Source organism: Hyperolius riggenbachi, chromosome 5, assembly GCF_040937935.1.
Source record: "Hyperolius riggenbachi isolate aHypRig1 chromosome 5, aHypRig1.pri, whole genome shotgun sequence".
Classification (NCBI taxonomy): Eukaryota; Metazoa; Chordata; class Amphibia; order Anura; family Hyperoliidae; genus Hyperolius; species Hyperolius riggenbachi.
The window spans coordinates 33,332,671-33,359,218 of NC_090650.1; the positions used below are offsets into that span (position 1 = coordinate 33,332,671).

The 26,548-nt window shown below is 42.8% G+C and overlaps 1 protein-coding gene and 1 long non-coding RNA gene across 2 annotated transcripts in view; one reads left to right on the plus strand and one right to left on the minus strand.

Annotated features, from left to right (window-relative positions):
* Positions 1-18,877, plus strand: part of LOC137518114 (pituitary tumor-transforming gene 1 protein-interacting protein-like) — an 89,894-nt gene extending 71,017 nt beyond the window's left edge. Inside the window, exon 7 of the mRNA XM_068235470.1 lies at positions 17,944-18,877. Coding sequence (XP_068091571.1) covers positions 17,944-17,990 — 47 coding nt within the window. The 3' untranslated portion in view covers positions 17,991-18,877. The remainder of the gene's footprint in view (positions 1-17,943) is intronic.
* Positions 1-26,548, minus strand: part of LOC137518115 (uncharacterized) — a 215,036-nt gene that overhangs the window by 45,989 nt on the left and 142,499 nt on the right. The window lies entirely within an intron of this gene.

A 26,548-nucleotide genomic window follows, 5' to 3' on the forward strand; every position in this document is an offset into this window, starting at 1 on the left:
AAATATATAACACCTTAGTGAATTCAAAATGAGATTTTACCCATGAGGTAAATTATCAAACGTTTGATAAAGTGTTTGATAAACGTTTGATAAAATCCGTGAATTGAGGCCTATATATAAGCATTTAATCCCTAATACCCCACCCGTAAAAAGTGCCCTCACAATGACATCATGATAAATAGGTAAACACAATCTAATACAAACAATCAAAATGCTTTTTCCAATGAATATGCACCACTGAGTGCACACTGTGCTACTCTACCCATAACTCAGTGTGCACTCAGTGATGTATATTCATTGGAAAAAGCATTTTGATTGTTTGTATTATGCAAAGCTAGATTGTGTTTACCTATGCTAATTATCATGATGTCATTGTGAGGTCACTTTTTACAGGTGGGGTATTAGGGATTAGATGCCTATGTATAGTAATTGTTTTGTAACGTGCAGTGTAACCACATGCCTTGATAAAGGGGGGCCCTGCTCTGCAATCGAAACAATTGTTGGACTATTGTGGAGACTGGCACAATAAAAGGTGTGCTGTAAACTTGTGGTGTGCTGGTGATACTTCTGGACTTACTTGAATGTGGTACTGCCTATACCACTTCGCCAAGCACCCCTACATTTGATGACGGATGGTGTGCCTGCTTCATTCTGGAAACACTATTTAAATGTCCTGACTTGAGGTGACGTGCCTGGATTTATGTGTTTTTTTCTTTTTTTCACACTTGTTTTATGACACCATGGGATCCAGTGCTACAATTTTCCCTTTGTCCTCTGGGTAGCACTGTAACCCTGTAGTGAGATCACCATCTGTCATCATGACATCAAACAGTGATCTTGCCCGAGGCATCCAGAGCCTCCGAGGACCGGAAGAAGAATGGCTGCCAGTGTCTGGATCCCGGGATAGGTGAGTAAAGGTGGCCATACACTGGTCGATTTGCCATCAGATTCGACCAACAGATAGATCCCTCTCTGATCGAATCTGATTAGAGAGGGATCGTATGGCCACCTTTACTGCAAACAGATTGTGAACAGATTTCAGCCTGAAACCGATCACAATCGGTGGAGCTGCGGCCGCCCTCCCCCCCCCCCCCCCCCCCGCGCATACGTTACCTGCTCCGGCCGGCGCGAGTCCCCTGGTCTTCTTCTCCGCTCCGGCTACTGAACTTCCTGTCCAGGGGAAGTTTAAACAGTAGAGGGTGCTCTACTGTTTAAACTTCCTGCCGGGACAGGAAGTTCTATGTAGCTTTCTAGCCCGAAGCAGAGAAGAAGACCAGGGGACTCGCGCCGGCTGGAGCAGGTAATGTATTACCGCAGTATTGCGTCGGTCGTCGGGCATTCGAACGCCGCTAACGACGCACTCCCGACCCGCCGGCGGCCGAGAAAAATCTTCAGCACGGATGGGTCGATGGGAACGATTGATTTTGGACGGAAATCGATCGTTCTGTCAGCGGTGTGCGCGGCGATTTCACAGCCGTTTCGATCACTGTGATCGAAACGGCTGTATATCAGCAGGAAAATCGTTAGGTGTATGGGCCCCTTTAGAAGTAACTCCCCATACCTCCCAGGCTACCCCTAGTCAGACTCGGGATTACCGCTCCTGGATTCTTTTTTCCCACCATGAGCCTGACTCGGGGTTACCGCCAAGGAGGTTAGCTGTATATTACGGATATTTTACTACTGGCATGACCCGCAAAATAACCAGCGCCTCGTCAATATGTGCTCTTTTATAAGTGTCCGGTTTAGATGCACAAAGCACTTGGCATAGTCTTTACTCTAAGATTTAATCCTAATATTTTAAATTCTGCCACCGATCTCGATTAATCCCCTCGGCGTGTAATGAACTGTCAGCTCACAAGCCTTGCATCTTCTTAATACCACTCGGGCGATCTGAGCGACGCGTTCTAAATTTCGCAACCGAACGGGGAATAAGCCTTTTCGCCTTGTCCGCGCCGCCTTTGAAGTCTGTTGTGGTTGATTTTGGTCCCTGTTCCTCCGCCTGCCAATGACAAACAGGGCAGGCAGATAGCCGATTTGCGCAGTGAATCATTCGCTGTTTGCAGACGAGGGAAGTGAGAAGACGCGGTATTGTTCTTTCGGAGTTTTTTTCCCTGCATGTCCAACTTAATTCTGTCTTAATAAAGACGGGTGACAGAATGAGAAGAGATTTATTAACTCCGGCTGTGAAGATTAAGTCGCAAAATGCCAGCTCAGGCCGCTGTGCTGGGAACACGCTAATATGTATTTTTTCTCCCCTCAATTGACCCAGTCAGCTATTCTCGTTTAAATTAGACGATAATTACAAATTGAGATTGCCTGGCATGGTGGGATAAAGTGATGCAGGCCAAGAGATGGAGGGGGAGAAGGGGCGGTCTTCATTATTATTATAACGCCATGAAAAGTAATTGGATCAGGTACTAAAGAAGGACATTTGTGATCCATACTTTTTTTTTTGTATGTACTTGTGCAACTGGAATCAAGCAGGAGATAATTAGAGAAACAGATTGCTTAAAGAAATTCTGAAGCCACTTAAAAAATGGCTTTTTACCATTTATTTAGGTAAAGCATGTTGGCCCCTGCTAAAACGCCGCTATCCCGCAGCAGGTCTTTACCCCCCAAATCCTAGGGCAAAAGTCCACAACTTTTCTGGTCGTGGATATTGCTGCCCGGGGAGGCAGAGCTTAGCGCTGTAGCTCCGCCTCAATTCGCGTCAATCTGCCCATGGATCTCCGCCTCCTCCTGCCTCCCTCTCAGTGAAAGAAGACTGGGAGAGGCGTCAATCAATGCCGGTTGACGCATATGGAGGCAGATCTGCCTCTATGGGGAAGGAGCCCCGCAATGTGCCCCAGGGGATTTGAGGGGTAAAAACCCCTCGTTCTGCCGTGGGATAGCGGCGTTTTAGCAGGGGCAAACATTCTTAACCGCTTCAGAGTCTCTTTAACCACTTAAGCCTACAGTGTCGAAAATCGTATGCATCCGAGCAATGTTCACCTCCCATTCATTCGCCAATAATCGCTACTTATCACAATTAATCGGTCTGTATCTTGTTTTTTCCGCCACTAATTAGGCTTTCTTTGGGTAGTACATTGTGCTAAGAATTATTTTTTTTCTAAATCCATTTTAACAGGAAGATTAAGAAATGGAAAAAATTCATTATTTCTCAGTTTTTGGCCATTCTAGTTTAAAATTAATACATGCTACCATAATTAAAACTCATGTATTTTATTTGCCTATTTGTCCCGGTTATTACACCGTTTAACCACTTCAGCCTACAGCTTCGAAAATCTTATGCATCCGAGCAATGTTCACCTCCCATTCATTCGCTAATAACTTTATCGCTACTTATCAAAATTAATTGATCTATATCTCGTTTTTTCCGCCACTAATTAGGCTTTCTTTAAGTAGTACATTTTGCTAAGAGCCACTTTACTGTAAATACATTTTAACAGGAAGATTAAGATAGAAATGGAAAAAAATCATTATTTCTCAGTTTTTGGCCATTATAGTTTAAAATTAATACATGCTACAGTAATTAAAACCCATGCATTTTATGTGCCCACTTGTCCCGCTTATTACACCATTTAAATTACATCCCTATCACAATTTATGGCGCCGATATTTTATTTAGAAATAAAGGTGCATTTTTTTCAATTTTCGTCCATCACTATTTACAAGCTTATAATTTTAAAAAATTTAATAAGATACTCTCTTGACAAGTATATTTAAAAAGTTCAGACCCTTAGGTAACTATTTATGTAGTTTTTTTTTTAATTGTAATTTTTTTATTTTTTTTTTTAATACAAAAATGTATTTGGGTAATTTTAGTTTGGGAGGTAAATAGCCAATTTTAGATGTAATATAATGTATTTTTTTATTCAATACAGGTATGTGGGTGCAGTTTACTATTTGGCCACAAGATGGCCACATTCAAAAAATTCCTAGATGCGAACGATGTCGCATCTAGGAACTAAAATGAAGAGAAGAAGTTTCCTGGGGGCAGAAATACCACGCTCTCTGATGAGAAAGCGTCGGTATTTCTGCCGGGGACTTAGATCGGTGAATGGGAATTATATTCCCATTCACTGATCGGGGGGGCAGCGGGAGGCAGCGGGAGCGTGCACGCCCGATCGCGCGCACCACACGGCTGCAGCACCACTGCCTATCTGGACGGATATATGCGTCCAGGTATGGCGAAGTGGTTAAATTTTGTCCCTATCACAATTTATGGCGCCGATATTTTATTTAGAAATAAAGGTGCATTTTTTCAATTTGCATCCATCACTATTTACAAGCTTATAATTTTAAAAAATATAATAAGATACTCTCTTGACATGTATATTTAAAAAGTTCAGACCCTTAGGTAACTATTTGTTGTTTTTTTTTTTTTTTTAATTGCAATTTTTTTATTTATTTTTTTAATAAAAAAAAGTATTTGGGTAATTTTTGGTGTGGGAGGGAAACATAATTTTAAATGTAAAAAATGTATGTGGGTGTAGTTTACTATTTGGCCACAAGATGGCCACAGTCAAAAAAAGTCCTGGAAGCCTACGATCACGCTTCCAGGAACTACAAGGAGGCTGGGAAACTTTTTTTTTTTTTTGCAGAAATACCGCACTCTCTGATTAGAGGCCGTCGGTTTTTCTGCGGGGGACTTAGATCGGTGAATGGGAATTATATTCCCATTCACTGATCAGGGGGGTAACGGCAGGCAGCGGGAGCGCGCGCCTCAGCCAGTGGCAGCAGCACAGTCTATCTGGATGGATATATCCGCCCAGATAGACTTAAGTGGTTAAAGTGAACCAGAGGTGAAAATAAACTGATGAGATAAACAATTCTATTTATCCTCCTACTCGTAAAAAGGACTTTTTTTTAAAGTTTCCCAGAGTTTTCTTTTATATTTAAACATTTACAAAGTAGATTGAATCTTTTACTGTCTCTACTCAGTGGCAGCCTATTAAGTGTCCCTGAGTTGGAAAGAGGTCAACAGTCCATGTATTTTATCTCTCCCTGCCCTCAGAAGTTGTATTGTGCCAGGAAAACTTTTATGGCTGTAAGTTGCTCATCAGTGGCGTTTACTATATTCCCGACAAGGTGCCAACAAGACAGAAGCTGTCACTTCCATGCCTTGAAATTAACTCTTTCAGGCAGCGAAATAAAACAAGAAAAACAGTCTGGTTATTAATGTTTTGAACTGTACATACACCTTTATCTCATCATGTCACGTCCCCTCCGGTACACTTTTAAGGGGACCTGAACTCATAACTTCCTCTCTGCTCTAAAAGATAAGCAACAGCGTAATAACCTTTAAAGAAAAAGTCTTTGTTACAGCTGATACAAATTCTGCAATAAATCTGCAAGGTATCTACTTCCTGCTTTCATGGAAGCAGACATAGGGTTAACATCCTGTGTTTACAAATTAGCTGCTCTGTCGAGGTTGCAGAGATGCTTCCAGTTCTGTCAATATTATTTCAGAACTGTAATATATCATTTGCTGTCGGTTATGTATCAGTTGCTGTCAGTTATAACTGAAAAGACAACTGATGTGCAAGGTAATATCCATGTTTCTCTATGACTCAAGTGGGCAATATTCAGGTTTGCTTTAACTTCCGATAGTAAGCTCTTTGGGGGAGAGACTGAATGCGGCACTGTGCTTCGTGGTAATACATAAATGCTTACATGAAGGGTCAGATCTATTCTTCCCTGCGGGGTGACCCTTTATTATTTATTTCCCCTTTCTGCTCCTTTTCATGCCGCCAATCGGCACATTTTACCTGGAGCCGCAGGAAATATTAAATATTGCTCACTATAAAGATTGCCACATGGTCAGCGGCGGCGGACGCGTTCCGGGACCCGGGGAGCAAAGCAATTTTAGAAATGTCAGGTAGAGGTTCACGCTCCATCGCCGTACCAGAGAGCGATCTTCAAACAAGAGGCTCAGCCTGTACAAATAGCTGCAAAGGTCTGCCTGGCCGATCTCATCAATCCCCATCAAGAGCAAACACCGAGACTTTCACATGATCTTCATCACACCTGAGTCCGTCTGCCTCCGTTTCACTACCGCGCCGCATGACACGGGGACCGCCACATTCACGCTCTACCGTGACTTATAAACCGGACTCTTCCTTAATCCGGGAGGCCAGGTGCTTAATGCAAGGTAAAGCTCTGGCTAAATATTTTCCTAACGGCCTTTAAAGCGGACCTGAACTCAGAACTTCTCCTCTGCTCTTAAAGATAAGAAACAGCATAATAATCTTTAAAGAAAACCATTTCTGTTACAGCTGATACGAATCCTGCAATAAATCTGGAGTGTCTACTTCCTGCTTAGTCCCTAAGTGCACTGGTTCTGGTCTTCGGAAGGATGGGGGGGGGGGGGGGCTACACTTCTCATGAAGCTGTGGTTGGATAGTGTAATAGTCAAGGGCTCTGCCTCTGACACAGGAGACCAGGGTTCAAATCTCGGCTCTGCCTGTTCAGTAAACCAGCACCATGGTATTTGTCATTTTTGTCTTGAAGATGCTTTATCATCAGATTACTTGTTTAGATAATGAGTCTGTTTTCTGGTCCATGCCATCCTAACCCATGTCCAAAATGGCGCCCAGTCTACTTTTGGTGAATATCTCAATAGCAATGACAGTGGACTCCTCGTATATCACAAAACTTCATGTTGAGGATTACACTGGGAGATCCTCAGCATGAAGATCCGATGCCGGCTTGCTTTTCATTCTGATGGAACCCATCATCAGCAGATTAGAGCTTCTGCCATTTAGGTGCTCCTTGCCTATGCTGCCAGCTTGCCAGTGTTGTTTCATGCAGACTGCTGTATTTTCTGCCCACCAGAGTGTTACACAGTTCTCCAATGCACTCGTTTTGGTTCCCAAACATGGATCCAGTGCTTTCTATTGACCAACCTACTGAAGAAGGGGAACACAGCTGGTACTCACCATGTTTTTTTCTTTGCCACCGTTTAATTTTTTTTCAGCGCAATATGAGCACGCTCTCATATTGACATTGGTTAGCACTCCATGTCAGCTCTACAGTCCTCTGGGCAAACTTCATCCAGCACATGTGAACCTCCGAGGCACGGCTGCTGATACAGAAGCCGTACTCACTCCATATATTACAGAAAGTATTACTCCTGGTCTTCTGACCTTAACAGAGGTCCTTCACAGAACATACTGTCAGTCTTCCAGTTGTAGCTATTAAAATCACCAAGATGTGATGTATCAGACCGTACTACAGTCCTCAGAAGTACCTTTCCTGGGCTTGTGATAAACCTGTACCCTCTGATAAAACTATATGTCAGTCATATCTCCTCTCCACAGCGAAAGACAGAGTCTAGTAAGTGGAAAAAATCGTGCTCCTGGGATTGGCAACTGGGTCAGTCACAGGCAGTTGTCTCTTCCGCCTCTTTCTATACAGAGATGTTGAGTCTTTCTGATGGAGATTTCTCCGACCTCTTGGGAGTTTGATTTTGTTCTGGTTCCTCCCTTTACTCAGGGCAGTTATGGAGGCTATTTCTTGAGGGCTCTCAGTAAAATTGCTTCATCTGTCATGAGATGCCGTAGTTTTCCCGTGAAAACTACTCAGGCTGTGCCATTTTTGAAGAGTTTCTTCTCCAGGCCGCATGTTTAAATCCTCTCCATAGATTTAAAATAAAATCTGGATGCAATAAAAGGCCACTTCAGAATAGTGTAGTGTTTTTTTTCTTTGGACTGGGTCAGTCACAGGCAGTCGACTCCTTTGCCTCTTTCTATACAAAGCTGTTGAGTCTTTCTGATGGAGATTTCTCAGACCTCTTAGGAGTTTTGCTTGAGGGCTCTTAGTAAAATTTCTGCATCTGTCATGAGATGCCGTAGTTTTCCCGTGAAAACGACTCAGGCTGTGTCATGTTTGAAAAGTTTCTTCTCTAAGCCGCATGTTTAAATCCTCTCCGTAGATTTAAAATAAAATCTGGTTGCAATAAAAGGCCACTTCAGAATAGTGTAGTGTTTTTCGTTAGGAGTTTTTTGAACACTTGTGTGTTTTGGGTCATTATCCCATTGGAGGATTCTTTACCTGCAACTGAGACACAGATTTCTGACTGAAGGCACTAAAGATGATCCAAAACATCTCGATAGTCTTGAGATTCAACTTTTTCCCATACAGACCTAAAGGGAACCTAAACTGAGAGGGATATGGATGTTTCCTTTTAAACAATACCAGTTGCCTGGCAGCACTGCTGATCTCTTTGGCTGCAGCAGTGACTGAATCACAGACTTGAAACAAGCATGCAGCTAATCCAGTCTGACTTCAGTCAGAGCACCTGATCTGTATGCTTGTTGAGGGGCTGTGGCTGAAAGTATTAGAGACACAGGATCGGCAGGACGGTCAGGCAATTGTTACTATTTTTTTTTTTCAACAAAGATTTTTATTGTTTTATCTTTATCAACAGTACATGTATTATAACAACATTGATGTCATGAAGTAGTTTCAATGTTGGTAGGTTCAAACATAAAAAACACTATTTTCAACAATACTGAAATGAAAGTATACAGTATATTACCAAGAATATTGGTATCCTAGCCGTCCATTAACAAGGCCTCTGCGGCTGGACTAGCTGCACACCTATCATGGTAGGATGCATATGACCACCCAGTATAGGCCATATCTTATTTCTGAATATAGAAGATTAAAGTACACTTTCTTATTGCATCTAACATATTAAAACTCAACTAAGAAACAAACACCAATGTAAACAGCAGCCGGGTAAAACTGGCACAATTGAGCCTAATAACTTAACATCTGAGTGGCGATGAAATAGCTTTAACATGTATAAATGAAATATTACACTTTACTGAACAATGTCTTCCAGCTGTTTGGTAGTGTAGTATAGGGTCTATTCGGGGATTGTCTGTTTTTTAAATTACGTTCCATAATCATATTTTGGGTTACCAGGGCTATAAGGTGATCTAAGCTCAGGGTCTCCTGAGATTTCCAGTTAGAGGTAATGATATGATGAGCTGCCATAAGGATATGTAAAATTATCTGTCGGTGAGCAGTGTCAATCTTCTCAATGTCAATCAATAAGATAGCTAGTTGTGGAGAGAGCATAAAGGACGGGTCATAATGCGTCCGAATTATTGTTTTAATCTCTGACCAGAATTGGGATACTGATGGGCATTCCCAGAGCATGTGGATCAGGGTACCTGTCTCTGTATTGCACTTCCAGCATATATCTGACCCAGATGGGGAAAATTTTGCCAATTTCCTAGGTGTTATATACCATCGAAAAAATATTTTTTGAAATTGTTCCCAATGGGAATTGCATTTGGAGTATTGCAAAAGTATTCTATTTGCCCGGAGAATCTGTTGTAATGAAATGGTCAAATTAATATCATATGACCAAGTCTGTAGATATTTTTGCAATGGAGATTGATTGGGCGATAGAAGATATGTATACCATACACCCGTACCACCTGTGGGATGTTGTTTAGAATTCAGTAGCGTGAGAATATGTTCATTGACATCTGGGATATATATTTTTTTTGAATTGAGAAGATTGAAAATTCTATAATATGCAAAATAATATGAGTCTGGCAGCTCAAATTGTGTTCGGAGCTCCTGGAAGGACTTAATATCTAAACCTTTGTATAAGGCATTTAAGGAGAGGATGCCTCGCGCTTTCCAGCCGGTGAGTGATAAATCAGGAGTTAATAATTGTATAGTAGTGAGAGGTATACGAGGTGTGAGTGAGTTCCCAGTCTTGGGGGGATATTTACAAAAGTACTCCCAAGATAAGAGGGTTGCTTTAATAGAGGGAAAATCTGAGGTCAAGGATTTATGGCCTATGAGAATACTAGATAGGATATCTCGCAGGTCTGTTTGTAATAAAGCTTGTTCTTGTGACAGCCATATTTTATGTGGAGGGTTAGACCACCAATATCTTGCCATTTCTAAATTTGTGGCGTGGTAATATACTTCGATGTTAGGGAGACCCATCCCTCCTTGTTTTTTTGGAAGAGTCATAGTATTATATGCCACTCTTGTTCTACCACCCTTCCATATAAACTGATTAATTAGTTTCTTAAAGTCGTTAAAATAAGATTTATATAGCGGGATATTCAATGTCCTAAAGACATACAAAATCTTTGGCAGTAGGAACATTTTAAAGGATACGATCCTTCCTGACCAAGATAGTGTAAATTTTGTCAACTCTTGAGATTCCTTTCTAATTTGTGCTAGGAGGGGAACATAGTTAAATTTAAAGAGGTCGCTGGTATGTTGTGGGAGGTGGATACCCAGGTATTGAACCGAGGTGTCGGACCAAGGGAAAGGATATGAGGTCTTCAGTAATTTTTCCAAGTCTGGTGGTACGTTGAGACCTAGTACATATGATTTTGTTTGGTTTAGCTTATAATAAGAAACTAAAGCAAAGTCCTGAAGTTCTTGTAGCACAGCTGGGAGGGAAATTAAGGGTTTAGTGAGTACTAATGCCACGTCATCAGCAAATAAGCTAATGACATGTGTAGAGTCTGGCATAATTGTTACTATTTTAAAAGGAAAAATCCATATCCTTCTCAGTTTAGGTTCCCTTTAATATTTCCCATACCAAATGCAGCCCCAAAATAGGATCAAGCCTTCTCCTAGTTTCATAGTTGATATGCTATTCTTTTCTTTCCAGGCTATCATCTGGGGACATAAGAGTTGATATGACTGGACACAAAGCTCCAGTTTTGCCTCACCTGTACAGAGGACATTCTTTCAGAAACATGATGTCTTTTTAATATGCATTTAGCATATTCCAGTCTGCCCTTTAGGCTTTGCTTTCAGCAGTGGAGTCCTCCAGGTTGTTGTTCCACTGACCCCTTCTGTCACTCAGGAAGCCACTGTTGAAGTGAGCAGACTCTGATGGACCTTGGATCTCAGCTTGGATTTTGAAGTTGTACTTGGCTTTTTGTCCACCTATTGATTGGTCGACTTTCCTCTTGTGGCTGGAATGGGTTGGCCACAGTCCCATGGACCTTAAACCTCTTCATATTGTTTGTATCCTTTTGTTACGGGACCATCAAACTAAATGGAGAAGGTCTTATAGCCCTCAGCCTTAACGGGTTTATCTAGCATTGTCTTTCTGGTCTCAACAGACAGGAGTATCAACAAATTTGTCCAGGCCAACCAGGAATATCTTCATAGAATAAGTTTATACTTTATTTCTTTTCACACTTGCTTTGCTTAACTCAATGATGTACCAGTGGCATGAAGGCGTACATAGGCCAACTGCTCTTCATTGAATCATTTTTCAGTTGTTTTAATGCACTTTTTTCAGATTACAGGTAAGTATACACCTTCAAATTTGATAGGTTAACGATTGGAGCTTACCTACACAATCTTTTCATAGTATTCAAAATCTGTTGGTGCTCCTACTACATGAAAGTGGTAAAATTGGCCAATCAAAATTCAAGGTGTTTACGAGGCTTAGAGAGAGTCTGAAGCCAAGACAAATACCAATTTTTACTGGCCATTTATGTTAAACAATAAGATCCTAGCTGAAACGCTGCATTCCCATGGCAGAACAAGGTCTTGATCCCCCCCCCGAAATCCCCAGGGGCAAAATTCGGGGCTCCTTCCTGGTAGAGGCAGAGCTTTGCGCAGTAGCTCTGCCTTTGCTCGCGTCAATCCCCGCCAATCTCTGCCTCTCCCCGCCCCTCTCAGTCTTCTTTCACTGAGAGGGGAGAGGAGGATATTGATTGGACTAGAGGCAGAGCTGCAGCGCAAAGCTCTGCCTCCCCGGGCAGCAAAATCCACGATTTGGGGGGTATTAATATCTCGTTCTGCCGCAGGAATGTACTGTTTTAGCTAGGATCTTATTGCTTAACATTAATGGGCAATAAAAACAGGTATTTTTATTGGCTTCAGCCTCTCTTTAAGTCCTAAGCCTGGTACACACCGTCACTGACCAATTCTACCACCTCCCTGTTACTACAGAGCTTACCTACAAAATCTGTTCCTAGAATTCAAAATCTGTTGACCCTCATACTACATGGAGGTGGTAAAATTGAAGGAGTGTACCAGGCTTAAAGGACTCACAAGGCCAAAACATAAATGTAGTTTTATTTACCCGGTGCTTCTTCCAGCAGAACCCTGGAGGCATGTTCTCTGCCTCATAACATGCCTCTGTGTTCCCACACCGCCGCTCTCTGCCCCCACACCGCTACACTATAGCCCAATATTCGTCGCTATGTCAGAGGGTAAATACAGGAGAGGGATTCCCTGTTCAAAGCGTTCCTACAGAATCTATGTACAGTGCAATGCTGGGGAGCACGGAGTCTATGTACAGTGTAATGCTGGGGAGCACGGAGTCTATGTACAGTGTAATGCTAGGGAGCACAGAATCTATGTACAGTGCAATGCTGGGGAGCACAGAATCTATGTACAGTGCAATGCTGGGGAGCACGGAGTCTATGTATAGTGTAATGCTGGGGAGCACAGAATCTATGTACAGTGCAATACTGGGGAGCACAGAATCTATGTACAGTGTAGTGCTGGGGAGCACGGAGTCTATGTACAGTGCAATGCTGGGGAGCACGGAGTCTATGTACAGTGCAATGCTGGGGAGCACGGAGTCTATGTACAGTGCTCTGTTTATCAGTTTCCTGCTCTCAATAGTTTTTCGATCTTCAATTACTTACCAGTGACATAGGGCCACCTCCGCAACATTTCCAGATTCCGCTCTTACCTGTCCCCTGACACCACCAAACTCCTCGTCCATGCCCTAGTCATCTCCCACCTGGACTATTGCAGTTCCATTTTATCAGGCCCTCATACTACATGGAGGTGGTAAAATTGAAGGAGTGTACCAGGCTCAAAGGACTCACAAGGCCAAAACATAAACGTAGTTTTATTTACCCGGTGCTTCTTCCAGCGGAACCCTGGAGGCATGTTCTCTGCCTCATAACATGCCTCTGTGTTCCCACACCGCCGCTCTCTGCCCCCACACCGCTACACTATAGCCCAATATTTGTCGCTATGTCAGAGGGTAAATACAGGAGAGGGATTCCCTGTTCAAAGCGTTCCTACAGAATCTATGTACAGTGCAATGCTGGGGAGCACAGAGTCTATGTACAGTGTAATGCTGGGGAGCACGGAGTCTATGTACAGTGTAATGCTAGGGAGCACGGAGTCTATGTACAGTGTAATGCTGGGGAGCACAGAATCTATGTACAGTGCAATGCTGGGGAGCACGGAGTCTATGTACAGTGTAATGCTGGGGAGCACAGAATCTATGTACAGTGCAATGCTGGGGAGCACGGAGTCTATGTACAGTGTAATGCTAGGGAGCACAGAATCTATGCACAGTGCAATGCTGGGGAGCACAGAATCTATGTACAGTGCAATGCTGGGGAGCACAGAATCTATGTACAGTGCAATGCTGGGGAGCACAGAATCTATGTACAGTGCAATGCTGGGGAGCACGGAGTCTATGTACAGTGTAATGTTGGGGAGCACAGAATCTATGTACAGTGCAATGCTGGGGAGCACGGAGTCTATGTACAGTGTAGTGCTGGGGAGCACGGAGTCTATGTACAGTGCAATGCTGGGGAGCACGGAGTCTATGTACAGTGCAATGCTGGGGAGCACGGAGTCTATGTACAGTGTAGTGCTGGGGAGCACGGAGTCTATGTACAGTGCAATGCTGGGGAGCACAGAATCTATGTACAGTGCAATGCTGGGGAGCACAGAATCTATGTACAGTGCAATGCTGGGGAGCACAGAATCTATGTACAGTGCAATGCTGGGGAGCACAGAATCTATGTACAGTGCAATGCTGGGGAGCACGGAGTCTATGTACAGTGCTCTCTTTATCAGTTTCCTGCTCTCAATAGAGTTTTATGATCTTCAATTACTTACCAGTGACATAGGGCCACCTCCGCAACTTTTCCAGATTCCGCTCTTACCTGTCCCCTGACACCACCAAACTCCTCGTCCATGCCCTAGTCATCTCCCACCTGGACTATTGCAGTTCCATTTTATCAGGCCTCCCCTTAATCCATACTACCCCCCCCCCCCCTTTCAATTGGTAATGAATGCAGCAGCTAGACTGATCAACTCCTCCCATCGCAGTGCCTATACATTTCCCCTCTGTAAGGCCCCACTGTCCCCCCATCCGCTTTAGGATCAATTTTCTGTGCTTGGCCTAAAAATTGGTGCACAGGACCTGCCCGATCTATATATCCGATCTTGTCCACAGGCACATACCGGCCTGCCCCCTCCGATCCTCCAAAGTCCTGCACCTGGTCACACTGCGCATATCTCACCCCCATGCACAATTGCATGACTTCACTAGGGCTGCCCCCACTCTCTGGAACTCCCATCAGCCATCAGACTTGCCTCCAACTTTAATACCTTCAAACGAGCCCTCAGGACTTACCTCTTTATGCTCGCCTACCCCCTGCATCAGTACCATAATACCATAATACGTTCTGCTGGGCACCCTCTCAACGGATGCGCACCTATTGTCTCTACCCCACCCTTTAGATTGTAATCCTCTGGCAGGGCCCTTCCTCCTAGTGTTTCCAGCTTGCTTATGCACCCTCACTGTCTGACACCCCTCTTGCGGACTAGAACAGGCTCTATTTTAACCTCCTTGCCGGTTATCCCGAGCTGAGCTCGGGGTAACCCACACAGGAGGACTGCTCAGGCAGTTTGCTAGCTGCGTGCATAACTCGATCGCCGCCGATTCGCCACTACCCGCCGCGCCGACCCCCCCCCCCCCAGACCCCTTGCACAACCTGGCCAATCAGTGCCAGGCAGCACTGAGGGATGGATCGGGACTCCCTCTGGCGTCACGACGTCAATGACGTCGGCATGGCGACGGGGGAAGCCAAGCAGGAAATCCCATTCTGAACGAGATTTCCTGCTTGCGCAGATCGCCGGAGGCGATCGGAGTGGGTGGGGGGATGCTGCTGCTCAGCGGCTATCATGTAGCTAGCGCTAGGCTAGCTACATGATTTAAAAAAATAAAAAAAAAAGTGCTGCGCAAAACGGCAAGGGGGTTAAACAAAGACACTGAACTACTGTTATCAGACAGTTGCGTGATCTTGTTTTGTTGTGAGTTCCTTGTATGTTAACCCATTTATGGATTGTGCAGCGCTGCATTATAGGTTAGCGCTTTATAAATACAATACATTAAATAATAATAATAGGGCAGAGAAACTGTCATCTAGCATCCTGAACTCTTAAAGAGAAACCGTAACCAAGAATTGAACTTCATCCCAGTCAGTAGCTGATACCCCCTTACCAATGAGAAATCTATTCCTTTTCACAAATGGATCATCAGGGAGGTCTGTACGGCCGATATTGTGGTGAAACCCCTCCCACAGTGTGATGTCATGACCATGGTCCTGGCAGTTTCCTGTCTGTGAACCTCATTGCATTGTGGAAAATAGCTGTTTACAGCTGTTTCCAACTGCCAAAAGAGCAAGCAGCATCTCCTGCCACTGACATCACCTGCCAGCAGTAAAAATGTCACCATGTGATAAATGTCAGAATGTAAATCAGGGAGAGGAAAGATTTTACAATGGGCAATCACTGACTAAATCATTTATACATAATTATTGTAAAAATGAAGAAAAACTTTTTTTTTTTATTACATTGTTTTCCAATGATTTTAAGTTATTACTTTTATTGGGGGCTCAACAACAATGTTGTTGATCTGCTAGAGGTCCACACACTGCAAGCGAAATCCTGATGATTCTCCTTCACTAATCGAGCTGAAAGATGTTGTGCCTCCATGCTCAAATTCATTCTGTGTCGATCAAAATATTGTGGACAGCAGCCAATTCCTTTACCATCGACCAATATATTCCCAATATTGCCCAATAGAGTAAATTGGTCAATTTGACCAGATATCGGCCAATTTCCATTGATCGAGCACAATGGAACATAATCTATTCTCTCACAATCTGATAAAATAGTCGAATGGTTCATTTCACAAGAAAGGAGTGATGTATAGGCAGCTTTAATTGAAGGTGAAGAGAGGCTGAGATATGTCTGATAGAAAAACTATGTAAACTGTCTTCTTAGTGTGCAGCAATGTAGAATGCAGGAGAAACTGATATTAATCAGTCTCATGGTTAATGGCTCTCTTGTCTGTTACACCCCAAGAATAACAAGTATATTCACAACTTAGTTTTGCAGACACAGGATGTAGAAAGACCTCTGCTACTAAATGCATTACTAGTTCTAACCACCGGGTGGCAGTGTGTATTATGAACATAATAGACTGTTGTTGCTAAATACACATTCCAACAATATCTCAGACTCTAGATGCGTTTTTGCCTCTTCATTGCTCGTTTGCAGTGGTTTGTAAAGGAGACGGCGGTGGTTTTACCTAGTTTTTCCCTCGTGTTATTATAGCACAGATAATTTACACGTAAGGATGTCATCTCTGTTCGAAAGAGTTTTCTGTACATAACGTTATCTCCTCTCTGATGCGTAAGAAGCCGTTATCCAGCCTGGTATAATGGAGAGCGCACAGAGTTGTTCAGTGCAATTTCCACATAATTGAATTCATTTTGTATGAAATGTGATACCGACTCGCTCTACTCTTAGGAACGGAACAGGGCTGCTGGTGAGACGTTCCCTGAGTGACGGACAGACACGATAAGGGAGACACACTCTCATTTCACAGAACAAGGCACTTACAAGCTTATGGCTTTTGTCACAAGATAAGTGCTGGTGCAGCGACCTCAAACCTGGCAGCCAGGCTAGGTACCTGAATGGAAAAATCTCATAGGTGTAGAATTTGCAGCCTTGTTGCTATGCCCACTCTTGCCTCCATCTCATTCAAAATAGTAGGGAGCTTCCAGTCTCAAAATAGCAACCTCTAGTGGTCGGAGGGCGTAAGAGCTGATCTCAGCAACCCTCGTTTCTGTGGCAATGATGCAACTTTTGGGGAACTTTACTAAGGCCTATGGCCCAATAGAGTGGCAACTCCAAAAGCGCTAGGCTAATGAAAGTCAATGGTCGAAAGCCCACAGGAGCAATATCGCAATCGTGAGACCTGCAGCATTTTTAGAGCGATTGCGCTGCAAAGTCGCTATTGAATTTCTTTTCAAAAGCGATTTTGCAAGCTGCAATTGATTGTGAATAAAGTTTTCCCTACATGCCGGCTGCGTGTGCAGTGGCTTACAGCACGTAGCCCCTCCCCCTCATACTGAAGCAATGACATTATGTGCAAGGGGGCGTGGCAACGCTGCACATGGACCCAGCAGGTAGGGAAATTTATATATATATATGTATGTATATCTCACTAATATTATAAATGCGAAAGTTTGGGTGTTTGTTACTCAAACACACAACAATGGCTGAACAGATTTTAATTAAACTTTGCACACACATGCTATGTTAACTGGAATAACATATAGGATACTTTTTATCCCCATAACCAAAAAGTGGGCGGAGACAAATACAAACTTCACTGGGAAAATGTAAACTGCAGCCAATCTTACTGTTAATGGCAGGGTTCTCAAACTTTGCACAGTTGGTCACTGGGTGACTGGGATTAATATTTGGAAAAGTAGGTGGAGCCTACAACAGCCAATCAAAATTCACCTATTGATTTTCTATGGGAATATTTAATTGTTGCTATGTTTGCACTGTTAATGGCACAAGCCTCAAACCTTGGTCATTGAGTAATTGTGTGTTAGGGTTAGAAAAAGTGGGTGGAGCCAACACCAGCCAAATGCATACCCGGGCTATATATATATATATATATATATATATATATATATATATATATATATATATATATAATGCAAATGTGTGTGTATGTGCATATACATATATAATGTATTTATTTATTTTGGGGGAAACTAATATATACTAAGGAGGGGGGATGTTTAAATTGTGGGAATGGTCATATTTATTGCCTACTTGATGGACCATGCGTTTGTTTTCTCTTTTCAGGTCTTCTGCAGGACATGGATCATCCTTACAGCAAGTTTGAGGAATAATTTAAGAAGAAACGTTTCCGTTCTGCTCCGTCCTGATGCATGAGCGCCGATCAGACATGCTCTCCGGCCTCTAGATCACTTTATAACATGTGCGCATGTTTGGGCCATGCGGAGCCTAACCTGTACCTGTTACTTTATCACGTTATTTCTGTTGGAACTGCTTATATTTTTGTGAATGTGAAGTCTTTCCCAATTCATTTCTTACCTCCACCCGCCCCCAACACAACCACCCCGCCTCCCAACGCAACCACCCCGCCTCCCAACGCAACCACCCCGCCTCCCAACACAACCCCCGCCTCCCAACACAACCACCCGCCTCCCAACACAACCACCCGCCCCCAACACAACCACCCTGCCTACCAACACAACTACCCCACCTCCCAACACAACTACCCCGCCTCCCAACACAACTACCCCGCCTCCCAACACAACTACCCCCATCATCATCATCATCACTACCAAAATGTATTTACAGAATCACGCGACCATCTTTGTTCTTTGATTATCAGCTTTCTTTAGTGTCGTTGTACTCATGTAAATAAGAAAATCGTCCATAGACCAAAGGGTTTTTAATTAGGGTAGTTAAAGCTATACTGACCATGGTGCTTATCCTATAGACAAAAAAAAAAATAACCAAATAAATTAGGATGTCATTCAACAGGAATCAAAAAAAATGAAGAAAAAAAAAAAAAGAAGTAATGAATGTACTTTGCAGCAGTGACGTTCCGCTAAGCTGGCCAGAACATACTGTGTGTATATTTACTACACATCAGCAGATTTCTGGTGACCCAGATTTTACCCTATTGAAACTGGAGTAATTTCCTAGCTCTGCTCTCTGTACCAGGAGGATAGTATTTTGAGTTTTTCTTTTCTCCAACCCTCCCCCCCCCCCCCCCCCCCCCCCCCCCCCCCCCGAGCAAACATCAGTGGTGGGAATCAATTGCCTGCTGCTCATAATGTCCTTATCTTATCTGAAGTAGGAAGCTCTCTGTTAAGGTGCCCATACACTCGTCAGATTAGCAGCAGGTAGAACATCAGATGGATTTCTTATCTATCTGATGTGTTTTTAGAAGATTTTTTTACTAGGATAGAATTCCAATAGATTTCAGTTTGAAATCTATTGAAATTCGATCTGATGGCATTTTTTGCCATCAGATTTCTATTAGGGCCAATGCAAAATGATAAGCAATCTCATCAGATCGACCTAGATTTTCCACCCTGACAGTTCGATGGAAATCGATCGAAATCGGCCGTCGATCGATTGGCCAACCGATTTGCAATCTTTCGATCGATTTTGATCGATCGATCGGCCAGAAAATCGGCTGAGTGTATGGGTCCCTTTATTTGCATGCTGAGATAATATTGTTAATGTAGCAACAAAAAAAAAACACTAGAGTTCGTAAGTCCTAAAATTGTTCATAGACCTTTTAGAAAAGTTATTCAAGACACAGGGATTCACTATACAGAGATACAGATGGGCACAGCAGTCTAAAATGACATGTAGTTATTGTAAAATGTTTGTATTTATGGTCTGTAGAATTGTAACCATCTTTATTATATCTTACATTTCCCAGGCTTGCTTCCCTAATTAATATCCTCTTTAATATTTAACATTCTGCTATTGGTTTATGGTTAGTGTTAAACATAATTAGGTTGTATCATGTAAAATAACTATAGTTGTAATTTAAAAGGATCGTGCGGCCAACATAGAAAGCTTGATTATGGAAGACAAAGTTTGTTGAAACTTCAGTAGTTTAGTGGATCTACAAGCTTGTAATGGCTGTGGCACTAGGGGGCGCTGGTAGCTCAGGATCAGATGTGTTGGAGTTCATAAAAGTGGCTGCAGGCATAGACTTGAAGCTTAATTTTATTCAAGACAAGACACAGAACATTTATATCACCCTTTTCCCCTGGTGGACTCAAAGCGTTTAAGCTGCAGTCACTAGGGCACGCTCAATGGGCAGTTGCAGTTTTAGGGAGTCTTGCCCAAGCTCTCCTTACTGAATACTGCCGGCTTACTAGTTGGCAGATTTTAGGCTTACAAGTGATAACCGGAATATAAATGGTGCTCAATATGAACGAGTTGCCATTTTCTGGAAAGTAAAAACACTTTTGCTTAACAGCTCCCCCTACAGGCATGCAGAGTAAGGAAAGCTCCTGCCTCTGCTACTAAGGCTGTCTTTGGTGCAGGGTTGTGGGGTATTTGATACTCTGTCCATTATGATGTATGACCATTCTGCCCAAACCTCAACACGCTGCACCCACTAAAGCAGGGGCCACCTTCAGAAATTTCTGGGCCCCACACTTGACAAACCAACTAAGCCCCTCTCTCTCTCCCCCCCCCACCCCCCCACTCCTCTGTACATATGCAGCAGGGAGGAGGAGGAAATCACTGCAGCTGCCTGGGGCCCTTTGTGTGGATAGCACTGTTCACCAGGCCCCAGATTCACTCGGGCCCCATACATCCCTACCTTCTCCGATATCCTATAGGCAGCCCTGCACTAAGGCACCAGTAATGAGTACATGAGTTTCTTTTTCTTTGCAGCCTGAGTAGTGAGACTGCAGAGGGGCACTTAGAAAGGGCAAGTCTTTTTTAGGGAAATGGCAGCTCCCATCTAGAGGATGCCATTAACATCTTAGTTCAGCCTCCATTGTTTTAAAGGATATGATTGTATGTTTTTGTTAATATTTAATGCCCAGAGTTTTTGCTCATTGCATGCATGTACTTTTTGCAGTAGATATTGTTAGCTTGCTCTAATTTTTACTAAGTTGGTGGCTTTGGTTTTTTTAAACACTCCTATTATTGTACCCACAAATGATGCCTGCTCTTGCATTGGCCAATCGGTTTACTGCAGATTCCGATATTAAAGGAACTGTTTGATTGGCTGCTATGTAAGGTACATAGAAACATTTCTCTTCCCATCCATTTCATAAATGCTATTCAGTGATAATTTTCTATATTTTGCACGCTGTCATTTCAACAGAAAGACTTACGTTTTATTTTTTATCTTGTAACTTCTAAACGTGTTTACTTTGTAAATGTCACTTTATTGTATTTATGTATTTTTTTTTGTGGCTATTGTATTTTTTAAAAAATGTTTCCGCCCACCACCCTGCTAGGGGCTCCAGCTGGTATTCCCACAAGTCCCTATGTTCCTGTACAAATGGCTGATGTGACACTGGGGGGAGAACTGAGGATTTCTGGGGTGATGGCCGAAGCCCCCACCCCTGCCCCGCTCCGCCAACAGCTGACCTCAATCAGAGACTTATGGCCTAAAGCGGAATACTTATCTGACGATGCAGGAAGATGGATTCCAGGGACGTCGCCTGACAACGAGTGTTTTCTGATCCATCTTCCTGCCGGCAGGTACCAGTTACGGCACACGACTGGTGCGAACGGGAAGTCAGGCGATCGCGGTACCTTGCACGGAGTCGTCGGGGATCTTAATGATCTGATCTGCAGTGATGGTCGTTGTTGCTGCGCGTCGTCAAACGTCGTTCACATAATCGCACACCTGTACCCACTTCGTAAGATTGGGGAAAAAATAGCTCGGGCCTCAAAATTGCTGGGCGTTGGAAAAATCATCGCAGAATTTGTGCAGTGTGTACAGGCCTTTAGGAATGCTTACCATAGCACTCAGTGAGGGTGCAGTAAGCAACTGGCCATCTATTGTTCACTCTGATAGGATATATTGATAATACACTTCCAGAAAGTGGAAAAAGAAAGATTAGGAGAGTTACCTGACCTGCCCATAAAATAGGTTCCTCTCTGATCGACATTCATCAGAAAGAGATCTATTACTGCCACACACTGCACATCGTTTTATTTAATCTATTAAAAATCCATTGTATTCAGTTCCCAAGACCATCCATACCCCCCCCCCCCCCTTCCCGGCTGTACTACTCCTCCAAGGCCTCTGAAAAGCATTAGTGCAATAGAGCACATTCATACTCACCTGTCTGTCTGGCACGCTCCTTCCTGTGTGCTTCTGTCATCTTCCACATTAGTATGTACAGGCTGTCGGGCCACGGGGTATGGACAAGGCCCTAGGGAAAGCAGTATAGGGGGGGGGGGGGGGCTGTCATCATATTGGGGTATCATTCTTCGGCAGATTCCACGACTGTGACCGAATCTGCCAGAGAAAAGTCTTTGCCAGGGTTTTAGATAGTAATAAAGATCCAGCAAAGGGTATAACAAAGCCCCGCCCAGGAAACTAGCGGAAAGTTTAGGATAAAGTTCCTTTCTAAAACTATACAGGACTATTGTAGCGGTAAAACATTGTCTCTCATCTGTTTATTTTATTGTGGAAACCTCACATTAATTCACTTTGATTTGATTGATGTTAATATTCACCTTATAAAGCATGATTAATAAATAATGATTCATTTTTGATGGTGTATTTGTATTATTGAGGAGGCCAAACTTTCTAAGGGAGTTTTATCATTATTTTCAATAAAAGAAATGTTAAAGGACAAGTATCAAAGTTAACTAAAGTTCTAAATGCCGCATGTATTTCCAATAATCACTAGCAAATAGCAATACAAATCCTTTTTTTCATCATTTTATGTGAAGAAAATATGACATTTACAGAGTTTTCACTGTGTGCTTTATTACGGAAGACTGTGTCCTGCACATCCAGCATACAGAAACAGTCCTCACTGGCTCTAATACTGTAAGTAAAATGTGTTCAGAATAATAGAAAGCAGAATATAGCTTGAAATGTGTCAGTTTGCTCTGGCAACGCGTTTTGCGGGGTTGTGCCCATTTCCTCGGGACAAATACAGTGCCAAAGTAGTAATAAGCCTAAGCAGGAGGCTCCACTGTAAAGGCGTTGCCAGTGCAAATCAAAACCACTTAACGACCGCCTAACGCCGATAGGCATCGGCAGGTCTTAAGTGGTATTACATGGAAACAGCCGCTTGTACGATCGGCCTTTCCATGTCAGTTCACGGAGGGTGTCTCCGTGAACAGTCTGCGAGCCTCGGATCGCGGCTCTCAGGCGTAATGTAAACACGCGGGAAAGAAATCCCCGCTGTTTACATCATACTGCGCAGCAGCTAGGCGGCGCAGGACGGATTTCCGTCCTGCGCCACCCATAGCGAGAGGGAGGGAAGGGGCAGAGAGGGCGGAAATCGCTGCGGAGGGGGGCTCTGAGCCCCCCCGCAAAACGCAGATAGCCGGCGGCGATCAGACCCCCCCTCAGCAGGACATCCCCCTAGTGGGGAAAAAAGGGGGGGGAAGGCTGGTCGCCCTGGCTGCAAAGTGATCTGTGCTGTGGGCTGGAGAGCCCACGCAGCACAGATCACAGCAAAATCTCCTGGTCCTTAAGTGGTTAAGTTTATTGTTTATTATACTAATTTGTCTTCATTGATGTAAGGCACTTCACACTTTTTTTATTTTAGTTTTTAATGCAACTTTATCATACCTTCGGCGCCTCTTTTCCCTCTTGCGTCCCTGTAGCAACGTTTACTACTCCATCCTCTGTTAGGCAAACCACTAGACACATGGCAGATCTGCTGGTTATTCAACACAGTGAATTCATTCATGAAGGCATTCAGAACTATCTGTATGGCAACAGGGTTGGCAGTGCTTAGGAGAACTCACTGAGAAGCATGTGATCAGTTTGATCAGCTGATAGATTTGTAAGGTTCTAATTTGCTGTGATGACTTCCTGGTTTAACACCATGGCCTCAATTCACTAAGATCATGCTAGAGATAATAAGGCAAGAGAAAACTTACCTCCACACGTGAGAGAGTTATCTTACCTCTTCATTCCTTAAGTTACCTCTCCTGTAGTTAATTTACCTCCTCTGTAGTTAATTTTACCTCCTCTGTAGTTATTTTCACATGCAGCTAATTAACAGCCTGTCTTTAACGCTGGAGTTATTTTAAGGATTGGAGAGTTAATTTAAAGACAGAAGAGTTAACTTTAGGGTTGCCTGAGGTAAAATGTTTCCTGAATACTACATGCCTTATCACCATGGTAACAACTCTAGAAGAGTTATTAAAGACAGGAGATAAGTTTAGTGAATTGAGACTTATATCCTGTCTTTAATAACTCTTCTAGAGTTGTTACCATGGTGATAAGGCATGTAGTATTCAGGAAACATTTTACCTCAGGCAAGCCTAAAGTTAACTCTTCTGTCTTTAAATTAACTCTCCAATCCTTAAAATAACTCCAGAGTTAAAGACAGGCTGTTAATTAGCTGCATGTGAAAATAACTACAGAGGATGTAAAATTAACTACAGAGGAGGTAAATTAACTACAGGAGAGGTAACTTAAGGAATGAAGAGGTAAGATAACTCTCTCACGTGTGGAGGTAAGTTTTCTCTTGCCTTATTATCTCTAGCATGATCTTAGTGAATTGAGGCCATGATCATGACCAGCAAATGAGAGCCTTACACACCTATCAGCTGCTCAAACTGATCACATGCTCCTCTGTGGGTTCTCCTACGCATTGCAATCTCTATATGCCAGGAACAGAAAAGCTTTTCTCGGCTTTTGTAAATAAACTTCCAGTCTCCCACCAGAGAACGTCTGTATTGATGGGTTTAACATTGCGTTCTGCTCCCCGCCAGCGCTGCTTTTACCATCCTGGATAGAAATGTAATGTGTAGGTGTTGAATTGAAAAATCATTTAATGTGTTTTTACACAAAATAATTTATCAAGGTCAGAGCGCAGTCTGCGGTGGGCGGGTTATAAAGATCCGCCGCTGGGATATAATTCCTGCAGAAAAATAAGACGCATTATTTCCTGGTGGCTGAAAAAAAAATAGCTATACAAAAAGGCAAACTCTGATCAAGCGTCAGCATTTCATGCCTTCGTAATATTATTTATAACACCCCTTTCCCCCCACACAGTCATATTTATGGCAATATGGCTCTGTAGGAACTTCTTTAAAGGGAACCAGAGACGAAGCACCCTTGTGTATTTTACCGTATATATCAGTAAGAACATTAGAGAAAACCCTTACCATGCTCTCTGTTTCATCCTCACTGCTAAAAGTGTCTGTTATCAGCTGTGATAAGAATCCCGGACTGAGCATTAAGTCTGGCTTTGCAGGGAATAATTATAGCTGAGTCATTATAGCAGAGCCACAAGGGGACAGGATTGGGCTTGAAAAGACACCAGAGAAGATAGACTCAGCTATAATCTTTCCGTAGCAAAGCTAGACTGAGTGCTCAGTCGGGGATTCTTATCAGAGGTGATAACAGTCAGATTAAACAGAGAACAATGAAACAAAGAGCAGATTATGCGTTTACTGTCATGTTCCCACTGATTTATAAGGTAAAATACAAGAGGGTGCTTCATCTCTGGTTCTCTTTAAAGGGATCCTGTCCTGAGGCTGGTTTCAAGGGAATCTAAAGTGAACATAAACTTATATGATTTGTATGTGTAGTAAAGCTAATAAATAAATCATTAGCAGCAGAGATATGGAGATTAATATTGTTTCCAGTACAGGAAGAGTTAAAGGACCACTATCGCAAAAATCATAACATTTTAAAAACATATAAACAAATAAGTAGATTTTTTTCCAGAGTAAAATGAGCCATAAATTACTTTTCCCCTATGTTGCTGTCACTTACAATAGCTAGTAGAAATCTGACAGAACTGACAGGTTTTGGATTAACCTATCTACTAACAGGGGATTCTTAGCGTTTTGTTTATTTTTAAAAGCACTTAGTGAAAGGCAGTTGCTCCATCCAACTGCCAAAAAAAGAGTGCAGCAAGCAGGGAGCTTGGTCAGCATCACTGTATAAATCCTTTTCAGGTAATGTCTTTATAAAGAATAAATACGCGTTAAAGAGACACTGAAGCGGAAAAAAAAAATGATATAATGAATTGGTTGTGTAGTACGGATAATGAATAGAACATTAGTAGCAAAGAAAATAGTCTCATTTTTATTTTCAGTGATATAGTTTTTTAATAACAATGCATCATTCTCTAATATTTGCAGTTTACACATTATTCAGCATTCTAAATGATTTCACAGAGCAGGCCAGTGAACCTTTGAACTTTACTCTGCAGAAAAAACAAAATACACACTAGAGATAATAAGCTTCAGAAGACAGCTCTCTGTGACTTTGAAAGTTGTGGAGCTCAGATCTTTTGCATAGATAACTGGACTGTAAAATACATGTAAACATAGACAAATAAGTAGTATGTTTCTTCCAGAGTAAAATGAGCCATAAATTACTTCTCCTATGTTGCTGTCACTTACAGAACGTAGTAGCAATCTGACAGAACTGGCAGGTTTTGGACTAGTTCATCACTTTATGGGGGTATTCGCAGCAAGGCTTTTTTTTGTGATGTAGTGCAATGCATCTGCCTCATTGCATCGAAGCGCAAAACATGTCAATCATATGACCCCGCAGCAGGAAGTACATCACTGGGATTCCTGTCGGTCCACGCATATGCGCCGCAATATGTGCAGGAAGTGACAACACTGATCTACCCTCACTAATAAGAAATTATAACTATAAAATACTTTCCTAGCAGAAAATGGCTTCTGAGAGCAGGAAAGTTATAAAAAGGGGAATTTCTTTTCAGTGAGG